Below are 27,684 nucleotides of genomic sequence, written 5' to 3'. Positions count from 1 at the left end.
AGAATGCAGTACAGGAAGTGAGGAAGACGAAAGAAGAGGCGAATACGAGCAGCTGTTCAACATGGTCGCCATATATGGACGGCATAGTCTCCTTACCCAAGGGAATGATTCCGGAGCAATTGGATGCTGTAATAGATTACACTCTTTACAGTTCAAGAAAGACTGCAAGTCGGTTCTTGTCTCTGAATTAGTATGCCCCCATGAGAGCTTTACACATTTTGTTCTTTATCTTATAGCAGGTCTCAGCTTTCTGGGTGAAAAAACACTGTTCCTGTGAAGCTCGGGAATTTTCTCTGAAGCAGTAAAAAAATGCTTTTTATACAAGTAGAATTTATGAGGAAAATAATAAAGAGAGTTTGATTACAAAGAATCACCTGCAGTTTCAGGTTCAACAATTAATCATTGTTTGTACATTTTTAACCAATGGTATGACAAAAACCAGTTACTGTGGGAGAGCCTGATGATATAAAAGATTCAATACAATGTGTTTAATAAGCATAGCAAAGAGAAGAACTAACAGCTTTATGTGATTCCCATTCAAGCAAGAATGCAAATCTTTGTAGCTCAGTAATCAGAGGCAGTGATTATCATATATAGCTTTCCCTCGGATTTTTGGCTAAAGATCAAATGTGAAGCAGTGATAATCATACGTTGATATCCGAGCGCTTTGATCTGGCATTACTGCTGATCTCTTGAGAGCCAGTCCGGGAAAATCTTGGAAGGCTGTAAGTTTCGGAAACCGAAACTGGCTGCTGAGGGTAAAGCGTGGGAGGCGGAGTGAGATTGCGTTGTGCTGGAAGGGGAGGGAGCACATTATATTTGTAAGGATCGCTGCTTAAACTGCACATAATGAATGTATTGATGAGTATAGCTGCAAATAGGGTAATCCAAATAAAAGTAGAAGGGGGCCATATGACAACTCATTGATGCGATTATGTCACACACACACACACACACAAAGTAGCATATCAGTGGTATGGCCTGGTAAGACCTCAAATTGTGTCATCAGAAACACAAGCCCTGCTGAAAATCTTGAAAACACCATTCAAAACCACTCATAGGAAAAAAAACAAATTTCAAAGCTCTTGGCCTCTCTCCCATCTTTCTGGTAATTAAACAGACAACCCAAAAACTACAATACAAATAGAGATGTCGAGCCTAAAGATTAATTACAGCCATATTCTATCAACTTCCAAAGTTAGTTTCTAAGCAAGTATATCTCACCACAAGACAAAGACAACGACAACGACAATGATAATTATTGTTTAAAGAAACTTTGTTGCAAGCAAAGCAGAAATTGTAAAGTGTTAGCAGAAAGTACCTCGGCTTCTTATAAGAGATATCATCATCGCTTAAATTTTCATCCAAACGATGTGACGCTCTCTGAACTGTTGATACAGACCAAGGACTTGGTGCAGGTAAGTCGTCTGAAAAGTATCTTCTTCTGATTAGCTGCAACAAGGGTTGACACAAAAGTTGGATGATGTCCCACACAAAAGGGAAAGGAAAGAGGAAGAATACAGACCATACGAAAAAATTTCATCACAGCCTCCTTGTCATATCTAGCTTCTTTAGCGGCCTGCATATGCCAAACACATAAGCCATGACATAAAAATATCATGCAATGGATATTAGTTAATAACCATTTAATTTAAGGGGAAAATACATTTAGCCCCTCTCAATTACCACGCCTTACTCCTTAGGCACTGAAACCATCAAACTTTAAAACACCACACTTGACCCCCTTCAATTACCACACCATTACAAGTTACACTCTCCATTAGTATATGGCGTTAAAATGGATGGGAAATGCCACACGTAACATCAATGTGAAAATTTTTTTTAACTGAATTGCCCGAATTAACCCTAAAATTTATTTAAAAGAATAACATGAAAAAAAAAATAAAAATTATGAGGTGGCAAAACCACCCCCACACTTGACCATTTTGAGGGTGGTTGAACCACCCCTAGAGGCAGTGGGGGTGGTTCGGCCAACACCTTGGACCATTTCAGAGGTGGTTTTACCATTTCAGAGGTGGTCAAACCACATCCACAGCCACCGCTTACCAGTTTTGGGACTTCATTTTTTTTTTTTTTTAAATCTTAGGGATAATTTGGGTAGTTCAAATTAAAAAAGTCGTGTGCATCAAGTGTGGCATTTTTTGCCCATTTTAATGCCAGATGCTAACGAATTGTGTAACTTGTAAGGGAGTTGTAATTGGAGGGGATTAAGTGTCACTTTTTAAAGTTTGATAGTCTACATGTCAAATGGGTGATAGTTTACGAAGATTATGTATATTTTCCCCTTAATTTAATATACAATACTAATAATATAGGGAAAACTACACTTTACCGCCCACCCCCCCCCCCCCCCCCCCCCCCCCCCAATGTTTTACATCTTTTTCAATTTTGCCTCCAAAGTGAAAAAAAAATTCCAATGCACCACAACCAAGTTTCATAATTTTGCAATGTAACCATTCTGTTACTTAAGTCCGTCATTTCTTACGGAAATAGACTCACGTGGGTTTTTAAGAGCAATTCTTCTAGATATATCCCTAAACAAATCAATTTCTTTTTTCTTTTTTTCTTTTTTTAAAAAAAAAACAACTTAGAAAAAAAAAATGGGGAGTGGCCGAAGCCACCCCCATTTGGCCTAGGGGTTGGCTCGGCCACCCCCAAATGGTCTATGAGTTCCGTCTTTCTGGTTCTTGGGTATCCTTTGTATCATGCATAGGGGCATCAACCAATGGTTTCTCTTTGTGGGCTCCTTTCTGCTGGCGACTATGTAACGTTCTCTGGGTCGGCCATTCTGCGTTTTGGGGTTGTCTTGAGATGGAGAAAAGTTTTCTTGTGGAGTCGAAGATTTTTGTCTTCTCGGTTCTGGATAGGGCGTCAAGGCTGAGGGTGGGGAAGAAGAGAAAAAGTTTTTCCGGCAAAATCGTCATCAGTCCATAGTGCTCGGAGTGGCTTGCATCGACACTGGAGATTCTATTGGGTTTCCCGGAAGATCAAGAGTTCATCAAATCCTTCAGGGAAGGGTTGAAAATTTTGATTGCTCAGAGAGGTAGTAACCATGCTGGCCATTTCCTTGAGGCAGCAGTATTCGGTTTGGGTGGCTGGAAATGGCTCATTTTGATCTCAGAAGGCCGTGGTGGGTGGGGTTGGCTCAAATTCTCAGACGAGCTGAGAAAAGCCGTTGTTTTCCTTTCTGCCAAAATGGACTGCGGAGCTGGGACCCCGTATGTGTCTGTCAATAATGAGGGGAAGGAAGAAGAGGCAAAGATGGGAATGTTTCCTTGCTGGAAGGGTCCCTCCTTTGTGGAGGTGTTGAGGTCAGGTTCAGTGCTCTTCGTGGGGGGTAGTCGTTCCAGGTTAAGCGCTGCGTCAGCGGAGCCACGTGTTCTGGATTTTCTCCCGTCGGTGAGGCATGCAGAGGACGATTTGAGAACGGCGGTGGACTGCTTCTCTTTGGAATCACCTCCACTTGAACTGTTGGACAAAGACCAACTTATCTGTTCTCTGGGTAAGAAGCTTCTCTCACATTCGAATTTGAAATTCGAATTTTCAAAACGTCGCACATGGAGAAAGCTGGGCAACGGGTCTAACTTGGATCTGGGCTGGGCTGTAAGGAATATTTTGGACCGTTTTGTCAGGATTGCGCTGGGTCGTAAATGTTCGGGTTGCCGGTTAGCCCGATTCCTCCCGTCCGTCGAAAATCATGCCGGAGATTTCTTTTGGGATTCCTTTGGTCCGTCCTTCTTCTGGTGGCTTGAAGGATGCTTCGTTGGATACCATATAGGGTATGGGTATGTCGTTATCAGGTTTGCTTGGGTGTCCCTTTTGCCAGAAATGATGGAGGTGGTTCTAGAAACAGTTGATACAGGGACTGGACCTTTGGGTGTTAGTGTTGTACGAATAGATAAGAACGGGGTTGAACCAGAGGGCTTCAATGGTGTCTCTGGGGGCTTGAGGAAGGCTAGAGAGGAGCTTGCTCCTGCGGTTTCTCCAGCTCTGTCTTCTTCCAGGGGTGGTTCTGTACCCGGGCCAAGTCTTCCTTCGGTATTCCCTGGGTTTTCGGGTTTTGTAGTTGGACTTTCTGAGACTTCTTCTCTTCTTCCAGCACTGGAGACATCTTCCACCCATATAGATTCCTTCTCTTCGGCTGAGATGGATGAGAAGTTGACGTCGGAGTGGGAGACAGATGTTAAGAAGAAGGTTGCTGGGTTTTGGGAGAGGTTGTCCTAGGAGTATGCGGGGAATGTGTTTGAGGAGCATAACGAGAGGTTCAGAGCTATTACGGAAGAAATGATTAAGCGTCAGAAGACTAAGGGCAAGAAAGAGCTTCTGAATCTGCAAAGCTCCGTTAACTATGGCACTCTAAAATTTCTTCTAGGTGTAGGAAAGGCAAAACCCATGTGATGTAGGGTTGTTTGCCTTGGGGGTTTTTGTGGTTTGTTTCTCGGGGCCTTAAGGTTGGGTTGTTTTGTGGGCTTCTTCTTGTCGGGTCGGTGGTGAGGCTTTTGCTTTTTGTATACTCTGCGTGTACTAGGGGCGCCTTACGCTGTTTTTTTTAATAAAATTGCAATTCCTTATCAAAAAAAAAAAAAAAAAACCCACCTGCGACCGTAAAAAATGACGGACTTAAACGGGCAACATTGAAATTTTTTAAAACTTGGTTGAGGGTGTATTGCAAATTTTTTTCACTTTGGATGCAAAATTGAAAAAGATTTGAAACATTGGGGGGTAAAGTGTAGTTTTCCCAATAATATAAGATCATCATTGTATCAAATGCTACTCTTTAAGTTTTACTATATCTTGCCCTTCAATATGTAAGATCTTCAAATGATATATACATAGAATGGAACAATTTTACTAAAAATCAAATCCTACCCAAAACTAGGCAAAGGAAATAAAAAGCCGAACAATGGGCACATTCTTGATAAGGTAACAAGTGTAGCGAACCTGGCAACAAGATATTTTTCATAGGTTGTAATAACAAGGCCTCTCCAAATTTCCAATTGATGTAATACTATGTTTAAGAATCTCTAACTAAATTTTTTTTTATAAGTAATAGCAATTTATTGAAAAGCGCAAAGGGGCGCAACCCTTATACACGGGAAGTATACAAGAGAGCCCCTAAAAAGGTCGAACAGAAAATAAATTTAAAAAATCTACAAAAGTAAAGACACTCAAACTATGATGTGGCGCTATCCAAAAATATAAAGTATTGAGCAACAGCTTCCGTAACTCTACCATAGGTGTCTCTACATCTTCAAACAGACGAGCATTCCGCTCCCTCCAAATACACCACAGCAAGCATAGAGGAGCTAACCACCAAGCCTATTTAGCATGACTACTCCCAATTGCCGCCCCCCAACTATTCAATAACTCCAACACTGTTCGTGGCATAACCCACTCAACCCCAAATAAAATAAGAACGTAGCTCCAAAGAGCCCGGGCGACCTCGCAGTGAAGCAACTAGTGATCAATAGACTCCCCACTCCTCTTGCATAAACAACACCATTCCATTACTATTACATTCCTCTTACGTAAGTTATCATGCGTCAATATTTTGCCCAAAGCTGTTGACCATACGAAGAAAGCCACCCTTGTTGGAGCCTTAACACGCCAAATATTCTTCCAAGAAAAAAATGGAAGAGATGGGCCATCTTTCCTAATGAGCTCTTCGTAGAAGGATCTCACCTCAAATAAACCTTTTTAAGAGGGATTCCACACTAATCTGTCACCCTCTCCATGACGAGTCGAAGTGGAATATAATCGGTCGAAGAAAGAAAGGACCATATCCATCTCCCAATCCTGGATTTGTCGCGTGAAAAGAACATTCCACTGAATTACACCATTATGGACCACCAAATTATCCGCCACCAACGCGTCTTTGTTCCTTACTATAAAAAAAAGAGCTGGAAAGCATTGCTTCAAGGAACTATCCCCACACCACCAGTCTTGCCAAAAACTAATATTAGATCCACTCCCCACTTCAAAACGAACAAAATTGCGGAATTTCTCCCACCCCCTCCTTATATGTTTCCATACACCCACTCCAAAAGAACCCAAAACCTCTTTCGAGCACCACCCACCCTTTAAGACTCTTAAATTTGGCATCAATCACCAAACGCCATAAAGCCTCTTTCTCCCTACCATATCTCCATAACCATTTACCCAAGAGCGCTCGATTGAACTAGATGAGATTGTGAACTCCCAACCCACCTGCATACAAAGGTGTACAAATCTTGTTCCAATTCACTACATGGAATTTTTTTCTCGTCACCAATGCCTCCCCAAAGAAAATCCTTTTGAATTTTATCAAGACGATTAGCCACCCTCACTGGAATAGGAAACAAAGATAAGTAATAAGTGGGAATGTTGGAGAGCGTACTGTTAATAAGAGTCAACCGGGCACCCTTCGACAAGTACATCCGCTTCCAACCCGCCAACCTCCTTTCCATTTTTTCAATAACACCATTCCAAATAGAGTTGGACTTGTAAGAAGCACCCAACAACAAACCCAAGTAAGTCATAGGCAAAGAGGCAACCCTACATCCAAGAAGATTAGCCAACCTTTCGATATCCTCTACTCCACCAATTGGAACAATTTCTAATTTTCCTAAATTAATTCTCAAACCAGAAGCTGCAGAAACTCTTTAGATATGGAACATAAATGGAAGAATAGGAAGAGGAGCTGGAAGGAAGAAAATCATTCATAACAACTGGAGAGATCCACACAGTATTAAAACCAAGTTATCAAAAATTATTATTCCCTATCCGCTGGTTTAGACCATAAAAGACTCAAGAAATTTAAAATCCTCATAATTTTCTATAAAACAGGAAAACAGGAAGAGCAAATTAATTTTGAAAGGCTTGAGTCTCTTCCGAATATGACAAATTCCTCTACAAGTACTTAAGAAGCCACGCCTGAGCTCAAAAATATCATTCATGACACTCACTTATGCGGCCCATGTTGAAACCACTAGGATGTCATTAGCCAAGAAGAAAAGTAAGAAATTATAAAAGACTTTATACACATATATAAGTAATCACAATTTCATTAAAAAGCGCAAATTCGCAACCCAAGTACGCAATAAGTATACAAAAGAAACACCTAACTAGAAGAAGAAGAAGAAGAAAATAAAAATTGAAAGCTAGAAATAATAAAGTCAAACACAGCTGTCTACCGTCTAGTGGTAAAGTGTCTTGAAAAAAAAAAGGTATTTATTTCACCACCGTCCACTCACGGTCTTCAAAACTCCAATCATTTCTTTCCCTCAAAAGACACCATATTAGGCAAGATAGAGCCATCTGCCACATTGCATCATTTTGAAAACTACCAAATTGCCCTCTCCAGCAAGTGAAAAGGTCTACCACCCGTTTAAGCATAACCCAAGCTAACCCTACATGGCTGAAGATAGCATCCACAGAGGATTAGCAATCTAACAATGAAGTAAAAGGTGATCCATTTACTCCCCACTCTTCTTAAACATTCAACACCAATTAACCACTATGACATGCCACTTCCTTAGGTTATCCATGGTGAGGATCTTTCCTAAAGAGGCTAACCAAACAAAGAACGCCACTCCTGGGAATGTTATTCTCCCAAATATATTCATAAAAAATAAAAATATTCTGCCAAATATTCCTCCAAGGGAAAGGAATACTATCATGGGGAACAAGGACATTGTAGAATGATCTAACATTGAACAATCCTCTCTTGGAAGGTAATGAAATTCACCTCTCAGTCAAGAGCTGTTCTGATAAAGTTAACATACTACTGATGAGAGTCACTAGAAAACTTCAAATGATTTGCCAAGAAAGGATCCCTAAAACGGGCAATACTGAACAAATCTAGAAAAGCTACCTTGAGGGCCTAATTCCTATACCATGCATCATGCCAAAATCTAATTTGAAGCCATCACCCACCTCAAATCTAATGTGACTAGAAAACTCCCCTCAACCTCTCTTGATATTTTTCCATAACCCCACCTTATACGACCCATGAACCTCATTCGGACATCACCAACCCCACGAGCTGCCATATTCAGGATCCACCACCAAGCTACACAAGGCCTCTCTCATGCACATAGCGCCATAACCACTTCCCCAAAAGCGCTCGTTGAACAAAAGTAAATTTTGAACCCCTAATACTCCCTCAAACATCTAAGAGCAAACCTTAGGCCAACTAACCAAATGGAATTTGAACTTATTACAAATGCCACCCCACAAAAAGTTGCGCAACAACTTCTCTATGCAATTGGCAACACCAATCGGGAGGAGTAAAAGAGACATGAAGTAAGTAGGCAAATTAGATAAAGTACATTTAATCAAGGTAACCCACCCACCCTTTGACAAATGTATCCTCTTCCATCTAGCCAAACAGTGCTCTATCTTCTCAATAATACCATTCCAAATAGATTTAAGCTCCCAATAGAAAAACTAGGTATTTCATAAGTAAAGAATAGACCTTGCAACCCAAAATGCTACCCAGACCTTCAACATTATTGACATTGCCAACATAAACCAACTCTAGTTTAGCTAGATTAATCCTCAAATCCGAGACCGTTTCAAAGCATAAGAACAAGCAACACAAGTTACGAAGATGATTGGGGTTTTCCCCGCAAAATATCAAAGTGTCATTCGCAAACAAAAGGTGGGAAATGTTAAAGGCACTGATAGAACAAGAATATTTTGGCTATTAAACCGTACTCATCTATTGAGTTCTCATTGATATATATAGGAGGATACAAGAGAGTTTGAATTACAATACATGACTGCATCTCATTCCTATACAATAGGATTAGAATTCTTAGCTATCTTATCTCTTATCTAATTATCATAGAATTTGAATTCTAATATAACTGAATCTTATCTAGCTTAACACTAGAGTTTGAATAGAAGTTGATTTCCTAGGTAGTATCCTTAATACCCTCCCGCAAGATCAACGGGGAAGATCGCACGTTGAGCTTGTGACATAGGTGCTGAAAACGTTGGGAGACTAGAGGTTTAGTAAGAACATCAGCAAGTTGATCCGAACTAGGAATGAACCGGATTTCCAAGGATTTATCAGCTATCCGATCACGAACAAAGTGAAAATCGATCTCCACATGCTTTGTACGAGCATGAAAAACCGGATTAACCGACATGTATGTAGCCCCAATATTATCACACCATAGAGTAGGTGGAGAACGTAAACTGATTCCAAGTTCTTGAAGTAAAGCACGAATCCATAGGAGTTCGGCAGTAGTGTTTGCAACGGCTTTATACTCTGCTTCTGTTGAGGACCTAGAGACTGTAGGTTGTTTGCGTGAGCTCCAAGACACCAAGTTAGAACCAAGAAACACACAATATGCACCCGTGGAGCGGCGATCATCGGGACATCCAGCCCAGTCAGCATCCGAGTATGCTTGCAACTGAAGAGAAGAAGTACGGCTAATAAGAAGTCCATGAGAAATTGTGTGTTTCAAGTACCGAAGAATTCTTTTCACAGCTTGCCAATGAGGTTGAAGTGGGCGGTGCATAAACTGGCACACTCTATTTACTGCAAACCCTAAATCTGGTCTGGTGAGAGAGAGATACTGTAATGACCCTACAGTGCTCCGGTATAGGGTTGGATCTTCCATAGGATCACCAGTGAAAGCAGAGAGAGTTGAAGAAGACGCCATAGGAGAAGATATAGGCTTGGCTTCATGCATATTTGTTTTCTTCAAGAGATCCAATATATATCGTTTCTGAGAGAGAAGAAGACCCGCTTCAACTCTATTGACTTCAACACCTAAAAAATAGTGAAGATCACCTAATTCTTTTACTGCAAAATCAACACTGAGAAGCTTCAAAAGTTCTGTAATTGCAGCTGGATCGGAGGCTGTGATGATTATGTCATCGACATAAATTAGAAGAAAAATAGTTACTGTCTTGGTGCGATAAATGAATAGAGAGGTATCAGCCTTAGAACCCACAAAACCAATCTGAAGTAACTTATTGCTGAGACGAGAAAACCAAGCTCGGGGAGCTTGTTTTAAGCCATAAATCGCCTTTTGAAGCTTGCACACATGATTAGGAAAGCTGGGATGAATAAAACCAGGTGGTTGCACCATGTATACATCCTCGGATAGAAAACCATGCAAGAATGCATTCTGAATATCAATCTGCTTGAGTGACCAGCCTGCTGAAAAGGCAAGAGAAATAACTGTCCGAATGGTTGTAGGCTTGACAACAGGACTATAGGTCTCTCCAAAATCAACACCGGCCTGTTGATGAAACCCCTTAGCAACTAGACGTGCTTTATGACGTTCGATAGACCCATCAGCTTTCCGCTTAAGCTTGAATACCCACTTACAGCCTACAAGATTCTGAGAAGGCTACTTAGCAACAAGAGACCAGGTCTGGTTTTGAAGAAGAGCATTAAATTCAACCTGCATAGCCTGTCTCCATTCCGGAACTTTTACTGCATTGGAGAAGCAAGTTGGTTCAACAAGGGCTGAATGTGTTTCTGCCACTAAACCCTGTGGAACAGGGTATCGGATGGTGCCATCTGTAAGTTGCCTCTGCTGAAAAATGTGATTCATTGACCTTGTACGCATGGGATGTACCCGAACAGGAGGACTATCTGTGTGTGAGATGGAATTAGGTTGACTAATCTCAGCAGAGGTAGGAGAAGGAGAACTGGAGGGAGAATTAGAAGAAGAGACAACTGCTGGAATTTGTAGCTGAGAAGTGATAGGAGGTGTTGGAAGTAAAGGAGGAAGAACCGGTGCCAGAACTGGAGAAGGGGAAAGAGAAACAGGAGAGACAGCAGCAAAAGGAAATTGATCTTCATGGAAGATGACATCGCGGGAGATGTATACCCGACCAGAATCAAGGTGGAGGCATTTATAGCCTTTGTGATGTGGACTGTACCCAAGAAAGAGACACTCTTTGGATCGTGGGGAAAACTTATGAGAATTATAGGGTCGTAAGTTGGGAAAGCAAGCACAGCCGAACACCTTTTTTTTTTATAAGTAAAATTTATTGAAAAGGCGCAAAGGGGCGCAACCCAAAGTACACAGGATGTATACAAGGAACCCCTAAGGAACAGGGGAAAGAGAACAACTGTCTAAGAAATCAAAATAGGAACAATCATGTATAGTCTTAATTCTATCCCTCCACATATACAACACTTGCAACATCTTTCTCTTCAGATTAGACAAACCCGTCTCACAATCTTCAAAGCAGCAATCATTCCGTTCCCTCCAGATGCACCACATCAAGCACAGCCGAACACCTTAAGAAACTTATAATCTGGAATTTGTTTAAACAGTGTCTCAAAAGGTGATTTATTGTGTAACAAAGGTGTTGGCAAGCGATTTATAAGATAACATGAAGTGAGACAAGCCTCATCCCAAAATTTTTGAGGGAGATGACTTTCAGCCAAGAGAGCTAGAGTAGTGTCAATGAGATGCCTATGTTTTCTTTCGACACATCCTTGTTGTTGGTGTGTATGAGGACAAGAGATACGATGAGTTATGCCATTAGTTTGAAAATAAGAGTGAAGTGTGCGATATTCACCACCCCAGTCAGTTTGAACGCTTATTATTTTGGAATTGAGTAAACGTTCAGCCATGGCTTGAAATTGAAGAAAGGTTGGCATAACATCAGATTTAGCTTGAATTGGATAAACCCAAGTGTAACGACTATAAGCATCAATAAAGGACACATAAAAGCGATTTCCATTAATCGAAAGAGTTGGGGAAGGTCCCCATACATCGGAATAAACTAATTCTAAAGGTTTACAAATGCTGGAAGTAGAAGAAGAAAACGGCAATTGATGACCCTTAGCTTGTGGACAGATCTTGCAAGGTGTGACTGACTTATTGGAATGAACCGGAAGCTGAAACTGAGAAAGAACACGGTGGACCGTTCGAAATGCTGGGTGACCTAAGCGCTTGTGCCAAGAAGTAGATGATGTATGAGCACCAACAAGTGCTTGATTTATTGGTGGAGAACTCGACGAGGGAAGAAGGTGATAGAGACCATCTTTAGTGCGCCCTTGATGGAGGATGATCCCGGTTTGAGAGTCCTTAATGACAAAGAAAGATGAATGAAATTCAAAAAAGACAGAATTATCAAGAGCAAATTGTCTAACCGAAAGGAGATTTTTACAGATGGAGGGAACCCGAAGGAGTTGATTTAGAACAAAAGTACGACGAGAAAGAGATAAAGAAGCCGAACCAATATGAGAGATAGGCAAACCTGTTCCATCACCCACACGGATTTGATCCTGTCCATGATAGTCCTCATGAGAGATATTGAGGTTCTGCAGCGTATTTGTCATATGATGAGTAGCCCCAGTGTCCGGGTACCAAGATTCCTCAGCTGGTAGAGCCGGAGATGTATAGTAGGCCTGTGGAGAGAGCTGCTGTTGTGGTGGCTGAGACTGTTCAGAGTAGGACATATCCTGTCGATGGTAGCAGCGAATAGCAGAGTGACCAGGTTTGCCACAGATCTGACAGGAAGGCCGGGGGGAAGAAGCCGCATCTTGGGAGAAGTAGGAACTGCGGCCGCGGTTGCTGGAGGAAGACCCACGGCCTCTGTTGTAAGGACGACTACCACGTCCGCAAAAACCACGTCCCCGAGAAGAGGAACCACGGGTGGTGAAGTTTGCAGCAGGGGAAAGATTATCAACAGCTGGAAGGTGCTGGTCCAGTCGCATTTCATGGGCGAGAAGGTGACCGTAGAGTTCATCAATGGACAAGGGATCGACTCGGGTTGTGACAGACGTCACAAAGGGATCATATTCTGACCCGAGACCCTTGAGAAGAAAAGAGACGCTCTCAAAATCATTGAGAGGCTGACCGGCAGCGGCTAGAGTGTCGCTTAATGTCTTGATAGTCTGAAAGTACTCAGTGATTGAGTTGGAGCCCTTCTTAACAGTGGCGAGTTGAAAATAAATCTGCATGACACGCGCACGAGCTTGAGAAGCAAACATGGTGAGAAGCGTGTTCCAGAAAGCAGCAGACGAGACACATCCAACAGCATGGACGACGAATGGCTCGGACAGTGTAGAAATAAGGATGCTCAGGATCATCTGATCACGCTGAGTCCAGGCAAGGAAGTCAGGGTTGACTATGGTGGCAGGAGCACCGGCAGTGGAGTTGGGATTGGGAATAGTTTGTGCAGGAGGTAACGAGGAGCCATCAAGAAAGCCATAGGCATCTTGGCCCTTGATATATGCGAGAATTTGAGTTTTCCAGGCATTGAAATTGCCTTTGGAGAGTTTAATACTAAGGTTGTGGTTCATATTTGGGACGGTGAAGACAACTGTGGGTTGGGTAGGTGGCGGAGGTGGCGGGGGAGGCTGGGAAGCGTTGGAGGTTGCCGAAGCAGAGGACTCGGCGTCAGAATCGGCCATGGATCACGACGTTGGTCGGTGAGATGGCTCTGATACCATGATAGAACAAGAATATTTTGGCTATTAAACCGTACTCATCTATTGAGTTCTCATTGATATATATAGGAGGATACAAGAGAGTTTGAATTACAATACATGACTGCATCTCATTCCTATACAATAGGATTAGAATTCTTAGCTATCTTATCTCTTATCTAATTATCATAGAATTTGAATTCTAATATAACTGAATCTTATCTAGCTTAACACTAGAGTTTGAATAGAAGTTGATTTCCTAGGTAGTATCCTTAATAGGCACCAACATTCCTAGACCAGTAGACCTCACCGAGAAACTTGATAACAGATTCTTATTCACTATAGTAGAAATCATTTTACTTAACGTCTTCATAACAATAACAAACAACAAGGGAGACAAAGGTCCCCGTCTTCATCCACAAGAACTACTAAATAAACCGGTTGGAGTGATGTTCACCAATACAGAAAAGTGCACCGACAAAATACAATGTGCTATCCCATTAAACTGCATATCCTTAGCATATACAACAGAAAATCCCAATTGACATAATCATGAGCCTTTTCAATATCCAGCTTGCACAACACACCTAGTTCCCCAGATTTGATCATGCTATCATGGCATTTGTTGGCTATGAGAACAGAGTTTAGAAACTGCCTACCTCTGATGAAAGTATTCTGAGGCTTGGAAATGATCTTCTCCACTACCATTTTGAACCTGTTAGCTAGAACTTTGGCAACAATTTTGTAAACTCCACCCACTGAGCTAATAGATTGAAAGTTCTTAACATCAACTACCCCTTATTTCTTTAGAATAAGAGCAATGAAAGTGGCATTGAGGCTTTTTTCAACCATTCCTTTATCGTGAAAATCACGGAAGGCATTCATGATATCTACTTAAGAACATCCCAAGAAGCTTGAAAGAATGCCATAGTAAAACTATCAGGGCCCGAGGCCTTGCCACTATTTAGGGCTTTCACCACCTCAAAGACCTCATCGTCCTCAAAAGCTCTCTCCAACCAAATGGCCTCATCCTCCCCAATGGAATCAAAACTAAGGCCATCCAACCTAGGTTGCCAACTGAAACGTTCGATAAACAAGCTATCGTAGAAGTGCACACTGTGTTCTCTAATCCTAGTATGATCTAAAGAAAATGTACCATTAACCAACAACTTGTCAATGGAATTATTCCTTCTATTCAAATTGGCCACTCGGTGAAAGAAATTTGTGCACTTGTTGCCCTCTCTTAGCCACAACACTCTTGATTTCCGCCTCAACCTACCACCTCCAAAAGAGCTCTCCTTTCCGAATCATTAATCATTGTAGCCTTCCTCGTTTTTGCCTCCTCAATTAAAATTCATTCTTCCAAACCCTCAAGAGCCTGTAAATCATCCAAAAGAAGCTCTCTCTTTCTCTCTACATTGTCAAACACCTCCTCATTCTAACTCTTAAATCAACTTTTAGTGCCTAGAGTTTGAGAGCCAAACTGTAACTCAGAGAACCCTAAAAGTGAAAAGAAGTCCACCACTATTTTACCCTATCCACAAAACCCTCTAATTTTAACCACATGTTCTTGAACTTGAAATACCTTTTACCTCCATGAATGCCTCCACAATCGAGAAGGACAGGGAAATGATCCAAACGCAGTCTAGGTACCCTCTTCTGGGTCAATTCAGGAAATTGGGTTTCTCAATCAGGAGAAACAAGGAATCAATCAATTCTAGACCAAGGGGGATGTTTCGGCATGAGTACTTAGTTGAAAGAAATTTAGGACAAAGTATTCTTGCCGAAACATCACTCCATCACAAGCAAAGTGTCCAATCAACTCATCCAAAATTCTAAAACCAAGGTCCAACATAGGCAAGTTTCTAATAAACAGAGTCTATCTTTCTGCTTTGCCGTGTTTTGATTTTCTAATTTTGCAAGTGACTTCAATTTTATAAGATAAAATAATTTTAGGCAAAAGAGAGAATGATTTCACGTCCACGCAAGTGGAAGATTTATAAATGATGAATACAATGAAATTCAAGGTGTCAATACATTGATGTAATTAAAAAGTTCTTACCGCAAGAAGGCCTCCACCACCAGGAAAACTGTCAGTCAGCGGAAGTTCCTCACTGGAAGGAAGCAAACCCTGCTTCTCAACCCACTGACGAGCTGCGTCAACAAGATTGCCATTGCTTCCTCTTGTACCCTCTTTTGCAGCAATATCAGCTTTGTTACCAATAACAATATATGGGACAGGAAGGCCAAAGGGACCTTCAGATCCTAGGGGAGCTGAAAATGCCCCATTTGCAGCAATCTCAGCTGCCCATTTCTGCAAGCTTGTTTTTGTCCTTCTCTGGGAGAGATCGTGAACAAAAATAACACCTGCATTCAAATTTCAAGCCAGACTCAGAAGTAGAAATCATAGAAAGGCTCTGTTCTCAATACATATTGAGGCACCATTAGTTTTAGAGGGACATAAAATTAGTAAAACAATGCCTCATCTCTGTTGAACGATGATGTACCACTACAATGGTAATAGCAGTGTGCTGATACTATTTATGAGAAATGTGAGACAATGAGAATTGTATAGATGGCTCCAAAAAGCTTCCTGTTAAAATATTTTTTTTTCTTCGTCTTTGATCTTCACATATTTACTTTCAATGAATTCTTAGATAATTATGATCAAATCGTAAATGGACTATTTACTAAATTTACTTTTCTGCGGCACCAAACTTAACCAAAATGAGAAACTAATATCTGGTTGGGAATATTATATATTTGTTTACCCTTGATGCTGATGTATCAGCAACTTATTGCATGATTCCAACTGACCCATGGTTTTCATGATTATAAAGTCCAATATTGGACCATTTTGGATACAAGCTTAAAATGGAGTTGGAGAGGATCATATCTATGTCACAAAATGCATTCATCCGAGGTAGGAAAATTTTAGATCCTATTCTTATTGCCAATGAATGCCTTGATAGCAGATTGAGATCTAGAAAACCAGCAGTTATTTGTAAAATGGACTTAGAAAAAGCTTATGATCATATTAATTGGGATTCTCTATTGTTCATGCTGAAAAGATGCAGGTTGGGGGGAAGTGGTGCTCAGGGATATCTCATTGTATTTCTTCAGTGCGGTTTTCAATTTTGGTGAATGGCCATTCTACAGGCTTCTTTAGCAGTTCTCGAGGCTTGGTGAATGGCTTGGGATCCTCTGTCTCCTTTGCTGTTTGTTCTAGTGATGCGGGTGTTGGGTAGGATAATTTCAGATGTTGTGAGTGGAGGTATGTTGTCTGGATAATCTATGGGGACAGGGGTTGATATCTTTCATCTCCTGTTCGCTAATGACACTTTGATTTTCTATGGGGCCAACCCAAATCATCTTTGCAATTTGCAGTGCTTGTTCTTATTATTTGAAGCTGAGTCGGGTTTGAAGACGAACTTAGCCAAGTTGGAATTGGTTCCGGTGTAAAATGTTGATAATGTGGCTGGGCTGGCTTGAATTTTGGATTGTGGGGTTGCATCCCTGCCTTTGAAGTATCTCGGTCTTCCTTTAGAGCCATCCTATAAGACCAAGCATATTTGGAACAATGTTTATGAGAAGATGGACCGTCGATTGGCTAGTTGAAAATGGTTGTATTTGTCTAAGGATGGTAAGATTACCCTTATCAAGAGCACCCTATCCAACTTACCTACGTATTTCTTGTCCCTCTTTCCTCTCCCTTTGAGTGTTGCCAAACGTAATGAGAAGCTCCAACGTCATTTCTTATGGGGTGGGATAGGCGAAGAGTTCAAATACCATCTAGTGAGTTGGTCAAAGGTGCGTACGCTGATATCTAAGGGAAGGTTGGGAATTAGGAACATTTTGAAGTTCAATCATGCTCTCTTGGGTAAATGGCTTTGGCGATATGGGCTTGAGAGAGAGACTTGGTGGAGGGCAGTGGTAGACTCTAAATATGAAAGTTCTTGGGGAGGGTGGTGTTCTAGTGAACTTGTTGGGGCGTATTGGGTGAGTTTATGGAAGAATATTAGGAAGGGTTGGGGGAAGTTCTGTCATCACACTAGATTTGAAGTGGGTGATGGCTCCAACGTTAAGTTCTGGCATGATCTGTGGTATGTGAATATGGCCCTCAAGGATGCCTTTCCGGTTTTATTTGGTATTGCTCGCGTAAAGGATACTCCTGATGAGACTCACATGGAAATTTCTGAAGGTGTCATTTAGTGGAACATGAACTTTGCTCGAACGGCTCAGGATTGGAAGGTCGATGTCTTCGCCTAGTTCTACCGGTTGTTGTATTTAGTAAGAATGAGACGGGAAGGGGAAGACAGGTTGTGGTGGATCCCTTCCAAAAGAGGATTGTTTAGTGTTAAATTTTTCTACAATGTCACGGGTTGTCATGATGGTTTCTGTTTCCCTTGGAAAAGTGTTTGGAGGACTAAGGTTCCATTGGGAATGGCCTTTTTTGTGTGGTCAGCGGCCCTAGGGAAGATCCTTACTATAGACAATCTCTAGGAGTGGCACGTCATTGTGGTTGATTGGTGTGTTATGTGCAAAAATAATGGGGAGTCTGTGGACCATCTTCTTCTTCATTGTGAGGTTGCTTGTGCCATTTAAAATATCTTTTTCAAATGTTTCGTGTTGTTTTGGGTTGCCTAGATGAGTAGTTGATCTGTTTGCTTGTTGGTGGAATGCCGGCAGTACTCGAAGTGCTGCTGTATGAAAGATGTTGCATTTGTGCCTCTTTTTTTTTTTTTTTTGATAAGTAAGAAACCAATCTCATTAAAAAAGCGCAAGGCACCGCTTAGTACACTAGGAGTAGAGTATAACTTCTATTCGGTGGTGGCAAAAACCAATGCCTTTCTGCCCACCAATAAGAGGTTGACATATCAGCATGGAACAAAAAAAACACAAAAAAAGTAAATGTTGGCAAAACACCGGATCATCCCTCCTTTCACCCTAAACAAAAACGAAAATTCCTCCCAGCCACTGCCCCATGCGGCCACGCCGGACACCGAGATTGGCAACTGCACGGCCACGCCGAACACTCAATATCGGCAACTGCACGCCAGACACCCGAGATCGGCAACTCCACGGACGACGCGACGGAGCCAAATGAGGTGGGTAGTCCCGTCCGCTCTTCTTGGACCCAAAGTTGGCCATTGGGGGGTGGCCGCGCGGCTACCCCCAGTCCATGGGGCTGCCGCGCGGCCATCCCCGGGGTTGGGGGTGGCCATCGGGCCAGCCCTAGATGGATCTAGGGCTGGCCCGATGGCCACCCTAGGCCCTACACGGCCATCCCCGGGGTCTGGGGGAGGCCTGATGGCCACCCCAGGCTCTGCGCGGCCACCCTCGGCCACTGGGAGGTAGCCGCATGGCTACCCCCGGTCCATGGGGCGGCCGCACGGCCACCCCCGGGGTCTAGGGTTGGCCCGAACCTGGGGATGGCCTTCGGGCCAACCCTTCTGTCCGGGTCGACTCCGACTCCGACTCTGCCGGCCCAGGTCGACTCTGACTCCGACTCCGCCGGCCGGCCCATTGGTGGCGACTCCGGTTATGGTGGCAGTGGTGGCGGGTTAGGTTGGGTAGGCGGTGATGGAGAACGGGGATGGGTTTCAGCGGGTGTGATTGGGTGTTTTCAAACTATGGTGCTTTGGTGTGCTAAACTGACGTGTTGAGTGTTTATTGGTGGGCAAAAAACTATTGTTTTCTGCCATGACCGTATAGAAGGGGCTCTCCTAGGAGTATACAAGGAAACACCTAATTAGAAAGAGAAAAACGAGTAAGAAAGTCAGCAAAAGTAAAAGACAAAGGGTGGACATAAGCCGTAGTCCAAAAGTACAAAGGTAGAACGAGGATAGAATCTCTTACAAGGTACTTTCCAAATCCTCAAAGCTCCTATTGTTTCTTTCCCTTCATAAGCACCAAAAGAGGCAAATAGGCGCTATTTTCCAAACCGCAGCACTCCTTATGCCTTTTGTGATGTCTTTAGAGAGAAATGAATGATAGGTGTTTTGAGATCGCAAGAGGACCTTGGAGTTGAATTCTTTTTTCCTCAACACTTTGTATCTTTAGATAGCTACTTGTGTTTCTCCTTGTTTTGCCCCTAATTTCTAGGTGACTTCTCTTGTATACTACTTGTGTACATGGGGCGCTTTACGCTTTTAATAATATTTCAATTAATTATCGAAAAAAGAACCCACGTGGATCAAGAGATGCAATAATGTTTACTAATGCATTGAAAGCTTAGCAAGGCCTGAATTTCTTAACTAAAGATAAGTTATTAACATCAACTACATATTGGAAATTACTATTACTTGGGAGCCATTTTTCTCTTCTTTAGATTTGACATATAAGTGCATTCTTTTGGAACCTTCTTTTTATTTCTCAGATTTGAGTCACTTGACATACACAATTAGCTATCAGGAGAATATAACATATATGGAAGGAAGGAGATTCTGTACTCACCATTAATTTGGGAATAGAAAAGAGACCGGCAGTCTTTGTAACGGTCATGTCCTGAAACATCCCAAAGTTCCACAAAGAAGTCCCTCTCAGCATCACCTTTTATACTACTTGAAGAGCTACCAGAATTTCCAAAAGTGGTGTGCTGGATACAAGAAACCAGGATCACTTGATGCAAACTTAAACTTCAGCAGTTGCTTTAAATTTCATTGCAGAATCAAAGGAATATTAAGTCTTACCTTCACACCAACTGTACATCCAATTGTTTGAGGAGGGCGAGTGATGGAAGAACCTTTGACTATCAGATGAACAAGAGAAGTTTTCCCAACACCTATCCAAGGTTTATGAATTGAAGATAAGTACCTAAACCATAAGAGAAAAAGCAAACAAGAAAAGGCAAAAGACTGTTACAGACACAAAAAAGCAGCACTCCTATCGTGAAAGCACATCATGAGTATTCGTTTGTTCTTGTGCGATATGTTACCTTTAGATTTTAGGCACCAAATAATTTTTTTTTATAAGTAATCAAAATATCATTAAAAGTGTAAGGCGCCCCCATGTACACAAGAAGTATACAAAAAAAAAAAAAAAAAAAAAAAAAAAAAAAAAAAAGAGCAAAAGGAACAAGAAAATCATGATAACTAATCACCAAAAGAGAAATAAAAGTAGCTGTCCAACGATACAGAGTATTGAAGAATAAAAACTTAATCTCCTCCAATGTCCTCTTACGGTCCTCAAAACTTCTATAATTCATTTCCCTTCATAGACACCACAAAAGGCACAAAAGCATCATCTTCCATATAACAGCACTCCCAGTGCTGCCGGCAATCCACCAACAAGTATAAAAGTCAACTACTCGTTTAGGCATAACCCAAGACAACTGAAATCATCTAAAAAAAAACATTTCATATGGCACAAGTAACCTCACAATGGAGAAGAGGAGGATGGTCAACGGACTCCCCATTTCTTTTAGACATGCAACACCTATCAACCACAATGACGTGTCATTTCCTGAGATTGTCTGTTGTAAGGATCTTTCTTAGGGTCACCGACCAAGCAAAAAAGGCTACCCTCAAAAGAACCTTAGTCTACCAAACACTTTTTCAAGGGAAACGAAAGCCATCCTTACAACCTATGACACTATGGAAGAATTTAACATCAAATAACCCTCTTTTGGAGGGGACCCACTGCAGCTTGTCTTCACTTTCGCAACTACAACTAAACACAACACCCTGAAGAATGAGGCAAAGACATCCACCTCCCAATCATGAGCTGCTCCAGCAAAGCTCATATTTCATTAAATGGAACCACCAAAAAGCTCCAAGTGAACCGCAGCAGAAGCATTCTTCGTGCAAGCAATATCGTATAAATCTAGAAAGGCTTCCTTAAGGGCCATATCTCCACACCACAGATCATGCCAGAATCTAACATTGGAGCCATCTCCCACCTGAAATCTAGTATGGTTTGAAAACTTCCCCCAAACCCTCCTAATATTCTTCCATAACCCCACCTCATACGCCTCAAGAGTCTCATTAGAACACCACCCACCCCATGAACTGCCAAATTTAGAGTCCACCACCACTCTCCACCAAGCCTCTCTCTCATGCCTGTAACGCCAAAGTCATTTCCCTAAGAGAGCTTGATTGAACATTACCAAGTTCCGAACCCCCAATCCCCCTCCCCCCCCTCTGAGATCAGCGAACAATCTTTGGATTAGCTGACCAGGTGATATTTGAACTATTCACTTGTTCCACCCAATAACAAATCACGTTGAAGCTTCTCAATATGGTTTGCAACACCGTAGGGAGAGGAAAGAGGGACAAAAAGAGTGTAGGTAAATTGGAAAGTGTGCTCTTGATAAGGGTAACCTTACTACCCTTTGACAAATACGTCATTTTCCAACTAGTCAACCGATGCTCTATCTTCTCAATAACACCGTCCTAAATATGTTTGTCCTTATAGGAGGCCCCCAATGGTAGACCAAGATACTTCAAAGGAAGAAACCCCACAGCCCAGAATACTAGCCAACGCATCCACATTATCAACATTTCCCACATGAACCAATTTCGACTTAGGCACATTTATCTTCAAGCCCGAAACAACTTCAAAACATAAAAATAAGCACCGCAGACAACATAGATGGTCTGGGTTAGCCCCACATAAAATCAAATTATCATCAACAAACTGAAAGTGAGAGATATCAATCCCACCAATATTCCATGTCCCCATAGAGAAGCCAGGAAACAACCTCCCACTCATTGCAATAGAAATCATCATACCCAACGCCTTAATCACCATGACAAACAGTAAAGGAGACAGAGGGTCTCCTTGTCTTAATCCATAAAAGCTAATAAAAAAACCAATGCGAGTGTCGTTCGCCAAAACCAAGAAACACATCGAGAAAATACAATGAGCTATCCAAGAGCACAATTTTTCCCCAAAACCACACCTCCTCAACATGTACAACAAAAAATTCCAATTAACATGATCATAATAAGCTCTTTCTAAGTCCATTTTGCAATTAATACCCGATTCTCCATATCTTAATCTACTATCAAGGCACATTGGCAATAAGACTAAGATCTAGGATCTGCTTACCTCAGATGAACGCATTTTGTGACTTAGAAATAATCTTCTCAAACACCATCTTAAGCCTGTTTACTAGAATCTTAGCAATAATTTAGTAAATGCCACCCACTAGACTAATCGGATGAAAAATCCTTGGCGTCAACAGCCTGAGGGCGATGACCGTAGCATTTAGGCTATTCTCAAAATTACTTCTAGCATGGAAGTCACAAAAGACCTTCATGATGTCCTATTTTCAAACAACCCAACAAATTTGGAAGAACGCCATAGAGTAACCGTCAAGGCTTGACGCCTTGGCACCATTCATAATTTTCACTACCTCCAACAACTCCCCTTCCTAAAAATCTCTCTCCAACCAACTAGCCCCAGCCTTATCAATAAAATCAAAAGAAAGACCGTCCAACAAAGGCCTCCAATTGAACTACTCGGTGCACAACTTTTTATAAAACTAGACAATGTGCTCGATGAACTCCAACCGACTGGTAGGAATTGTACCATCAATAAACAAGGAGTCATTGGAGTTCTTCCTTCTATTGGAGTTCGCCATTTTGTGAATCCCACCCCCCCTTAACTACAAGACACTAGATTTCTAACTCTAACTCACCTCCTCCATGAGAGTGAATCTTTCTAACTCGCTAACAACTTCTGCCTTCTTCATTCTCTCCTCAACACCTAAGGCCCTCTCTTTATCAATGATATCAAAATCACGTAGCTCTTCCAAAAGGATCTTTTTTTTTTTTTTTTTTGATAAGTAAAAGTTCATTGAAATGAAAGCGTAAGGCGCTCCTACGTATACTGGTAGTATACACAGGAGAGCCAAAGTTGGCTAGAAAAAACCCAAACAAAAACCCAGCAAAAAGCCCCAAAGACAAAACCTAGAAACCGAAATAACACCCAAAAGACAACCCACAAAAGAACCCAAGTAATGCACCCAAAAAAACCAAGAAAAACCTAAAAACCGAAAGAGCACCAGAGAACAACCCACAAAAACCCCCAAGGCGGTCTCTGTAACTGACAAAACTTTGTAGATTCCGAAGCTCCCTCTTACTTTCGCGTTTCTTACGCTCAATCATCTCGCCCCAGATTTCAAGGTGCCTCTGTCTCTGTTCCTCAGTCACCAACTTATACATCTCGGAGATCCTCCCCCAAAGCTCTGCCTCCTTCTTCCAAGCCTCCTTCTCCTAATTTTGGTCGCAAACAATAGGTGGATCCTTCTTCTCTGGAGGCTTTGAAACCTTCTTCAAAGGGAGCTCCCTCTTTGGCGCCAATTCACATGTGCGGTATCTATAGACGCACACACAAACACAGAAAGGGAGGATCTAGAAAAAAAAAAGTACCAGAAGAATTCATAAACTACATGGCTTATTACTTCTTGGAATACTAAAGTCCATATTTTTTATGCTGATTTGAGGTAAAGGCAGGTAAGGATCTGCCTAAAGTGTAGCAACAATTACCAAGTACTTCTAACATACAAAAAGTACATTTTTCCAGTAATCAAAAGAATCAATCTCTCAGATGAGACCATTTTAATTTTCAATTCTGTTATTTAACTTTATAATACTACCCCAGCAAGACATCTTTCATGCCCGTGCCAATAAGCTCTAGCTCAAATGGCAGCTCCTCCATTCTAGGATCAGGACAGCAGGTGTTCTATAACTTACCAATAAAAATAAATAAATAAATATGTCCGCAATTACCTGCCATCAAAGAAAATAATTGAAACAGAGACCACATAAGTTGGACTTATCAAAAGAAGAAGGTCTATAAGTTTCATATCTACAGCCAATTCCATGTGTCACATAAGTTCTCATATTCCTTTTCTTTTTTCTTTTTTTCTTTTTGACATATAAGTAAGATATGTTCTTGTAACTATTACGGTTCATGGAAGTAGAAGCGAGAAAATAAGTTCCACCAGTTAATTCAAGTTGCACTTCTTGATCCAAAGCTCATCAATTGAAATAGCACAAATTAGCAAACTCATACAAATATTGACACACCGCCTCCTATTCATCCTCACAGTTTCAAGCAGAATTTGTCTTGGGAGCCATATTCTATATTTGGGGTTACATAAGAAAATCATTAAACATACAATACGCCAACATATTACCAGAAGCTTAATAGCATATATAAGAGCAAAAACATGCCAAAGCCAACCAAAATTGCAAAAACCAACATACTATTACATAACAGCAAAGAAGGAAGATGACCAATTCAGAATAAAATCATAACACGTACCTGAGTCACCAACAACGAGTACTCGAACCTGCCCACAAGGCGGTCCACCATTTTGCTCTTTGCTCTCCCTCTCACGGTCCCTCCAAAACATGTTTTTCTCCAAACCTTTAACCAAAATCACCTCCAAACAAAGCCAGAAACAAAGACCCACCAATTCACTTCCTCACACATTCACCAATCTACGTCACATGAAAAAAAACTCAACCTCCATGAAAAGCAACAGTTCTCAAAATGGGTACTCCAGATTTCAATCTCAAATCCATATTAAATGAAAATTTGGCCAAGATCCAAGCTGAAACAAATCAACTTCTATAAGGACCAATAAAATTGTTCACTATGCTCAACACCCAAAAAAACCCAGCCTCACCAACAGATCTGGCAAGAAATCTTGAAGTAGGTCTCTTTGGAAAGAAGCTTAGGCTCAAAATCTCAAGTGGGTCTCTTCGAGAACAAGTTAAGCTTTTTAAAAATAAAATAAAATAAAATAAAAACCGCAAAACAATAAGCTGGTCTTGCTCCAGACTAATGGTGTAGTTCAGTATTGAATGATATTAAACATCGAACAAGATCTGAAGGATAGGAAATTAGAAAATGGGCTTTGGTTACTAATTGGCACGCAAAATTCTTTCGATCGGTGGAGAGTAGGAGCTCGAAATCGAACGTGGGCTCGGGAGAAGAACTTGAAGGGAAGTGGTCTCTTTATTGGTGCGTCGTTCATGGGGTGGAAAGCGCGTGAACATAATAGTTCGTTCATTTTACTTTTATTAAGTCTCAATTTTATCGTTTCAAGGGATAGCTTAATCGGTTGGAGACCATGTCTCATGAAGCGGAAGTCACTAGTTCGAATCCTCCTCCTCTTCTTATGTGGACATGTCAAAAAAAAAAAAAAATCTCAATTTTATCACACAATACTAATTAGCAATTTGAACGAAACATTTTGATAATTATGTAGAAATTTTTTACGAACTATTAAAAAACAAAACTTTGGGGGATAACCAATTCTAAAGGAATTCGAACATATGCGTGATCAGAGGTTCGGGCATACTTTGAATGGTCGGGACAAAGACAATTTGAATGTTCCAGTGGAATGTCAAATATTCGGAAAAATAAAAAAATAAAATAAAAAAATAAAAAAAATAGCTCGATCATTCTAGTGGGATATCGAACGTTCGGTTGGGGTAATTATTGAGCGTCCCAGTGAGACATCGAACGTTCGAATAGGGTATGAAAGTGTCAACTATTGGTAAAAAGAGATTGGTTTTATGGTGCTCATTGAATTATTTTTAATGTTAATTTAAATCATTCGTGTTGGTTTCTTATAAAGTATGTTTTCAACGAATAATTGCATTTTATTTTTATTTATTATTATTATCAACTTATTATAGTGTTTTTACAAGATATGGATAAGGCCACGTGTACTAAAATTTTGAGGCTCGTTCGAACATGAGTGTCATCGTTCAAACGGGATGGTCCATGTATGTGACACAGACACCTCCAAAAGTTGGAAATGTCAAGGTTTATGGCTTAAAAGCCCTAGCCACCCCCTTCCCCAACCATTCCACTTGTTTGAGAGAGAGAGAGAGAGAATTTGGTGTCTTGGAGCTAAAGGAGTCGTAAGAGCTTCAAATGTGAGAAACACTAAAGATTTTCTTGGTTTTCTTTGAAGGTTTTAATGTATTCTCGTTATGCATGGAGTTATATTTCCAATTGATGGTGTGTGAGTGAGGTGTTGGGTTGGAAAACGGGAAAAAGGGAAGCCTTTTTCCATGAAAGCTCAAAGTCTACCTTGTTAGAGCCCGATTTCTTTAAGGATTGAGTAATAAATTTGTTTAGGAAATTTTTGTGTGACGTGTGTTGTTGTGGTTGACTGAGTGGATTTGGGAGAATAATGTGGATTATGAAGGGTAGATTAGGGTTTTATAATTAAGGAACCCGAGTAATGATAGGGAAAAATAGCAGATGAAGGAACTGGAGTTACATGGAGGATCTTGTCGAGGAATTCAACACATTAGGTAAGCAAACACACATGTAAGCATCAAAATGATAATTTCGTGCACGTTCAAATTTTAAATAGAAAAACAAGAAATTTTCTGCAAGAATTTAATACTATGTTTTCTCCTCTAATGTGAGCCCTAGACACAAACAAACATCATGTGCATGGAAACTGTGACATCCCACATCGCCTCGGTGTGGAAATTAGTATGTGCTTATATGTATATTCGCACATTTCTTGACACAACCCGTTTTAAAGTCGTGATGGCCATGAACCTATCAGAATTCCGCAGTTAAGCACGCTTTAGTGAGAGTAGTACCAGGATGGGACCTCCTAGGAAGTCTGGTTCAGGGAGCCAAAAACGGACAATATTGTATCGTTGGGAGTGGGTTCTTAGACAAACAATTTGACACTAGAGTATCCATAAGTAGAATGCCATGTCCACCATAAAATAAAAGTTATTGTGAAACAATTATGTTGTAATGTATTATTGTGGATATGTGCATTCCATAATATACAAGCTTGAACCTATGGTCTAGTAGATTTACAGTAGATTTGAGTGGAAGTATTAAATACGTTTGTAGCCAGCGCAACCACCTAAGGGTGAGGCTATCAGTGCGGGTATTCCAAGGTTGAGTGAGCCACCAAGGACTAACTCTGGTCGATCCACTAGGGTACACAATAGCGTGCAACCCCGCGGCCGTAGGGGTGTACTAGAGGTGTTATTGGACATGCAAACTTCGTTGTACGAGGGTTAAAGGTACATATAGGAAAAAAAAAATTAAGACAAAAAATATATTTATGTACATGTATCGGCATGATTTGCCCAATTCATGAAATTTCTATGATTAAATTTGAAATGTCACAATCATACACTATTTCTACACAACATGATACCTTACAAATTCATAAAGCATCAGTTAAGAAATTGTGGGAACTTACCATTTTGAGAATATCATTGCATAAATTACTCTACTTATGTGCTTATATAAGAGATCACCTA

General features: G+C 41.0%; 1 protein-coding gene across 2 annotated transcripts; it reads right to left on the bottom strand.

Annotated features, from left to right (window-relative positions):
* Window positions 1-330: 330 nt before the first annotated feature.
* On the bottom strand, window positions 331-25,406 carry LOC133856647 (small GTPase LIP1). Of its 2 annotated transcripts, XM_062291708.1 has the most exons (7): window positions 24,689-25,406; window positions 20,107-20,198; window positions 19,871-20,012; window positions 15,477-15,781; window positions 1,526-1,579; window positions 1,322-1,452; window positions 331-840 (listed from the first exon to the last, which is right to left on the bottom strand). In XM_062291708.1, the coding sequence occupies exons 1-7, from the start codon at window positions 24,777-24,779 to the stop codon at window positions 645-647; spliced, it is 1,011 nt and encodes a 336-aa protein (XP_062147692.1). In that variant the 5' UTR covers window positions 24,780-25,406; the 3' UTR covers window positions 331-644. The 2 variants fall into 2 exon arrangements, with proteins under 2 accessions (XP_062147692.1, XP_062147693.1); XM_062291709.1 differs by lacking the exon at window positions 1,526-1,579.
* Window positions 25,407-27,684: the final 2,278 nt, after the last annotated feature.

The sequence above is a fragment of the Alnus glutinosa genome, chromosome 14 (assembly GCF_958979055.1).
Source record: "Alnus glutinosa chromosome 14, dhAlnGlut1.1, whole genome shotgun sequence".
NCBI lineage: Eukaryota > Viridiplantae > Streptophyta > Magnoliopsida > Fagales > Betulaceae > Alnus > Alnus glutinosa.
Note: the sequence above shows the minus strand (reverse complement) of the source record. Positions and strands in the feature narration are given on the sequence as shown.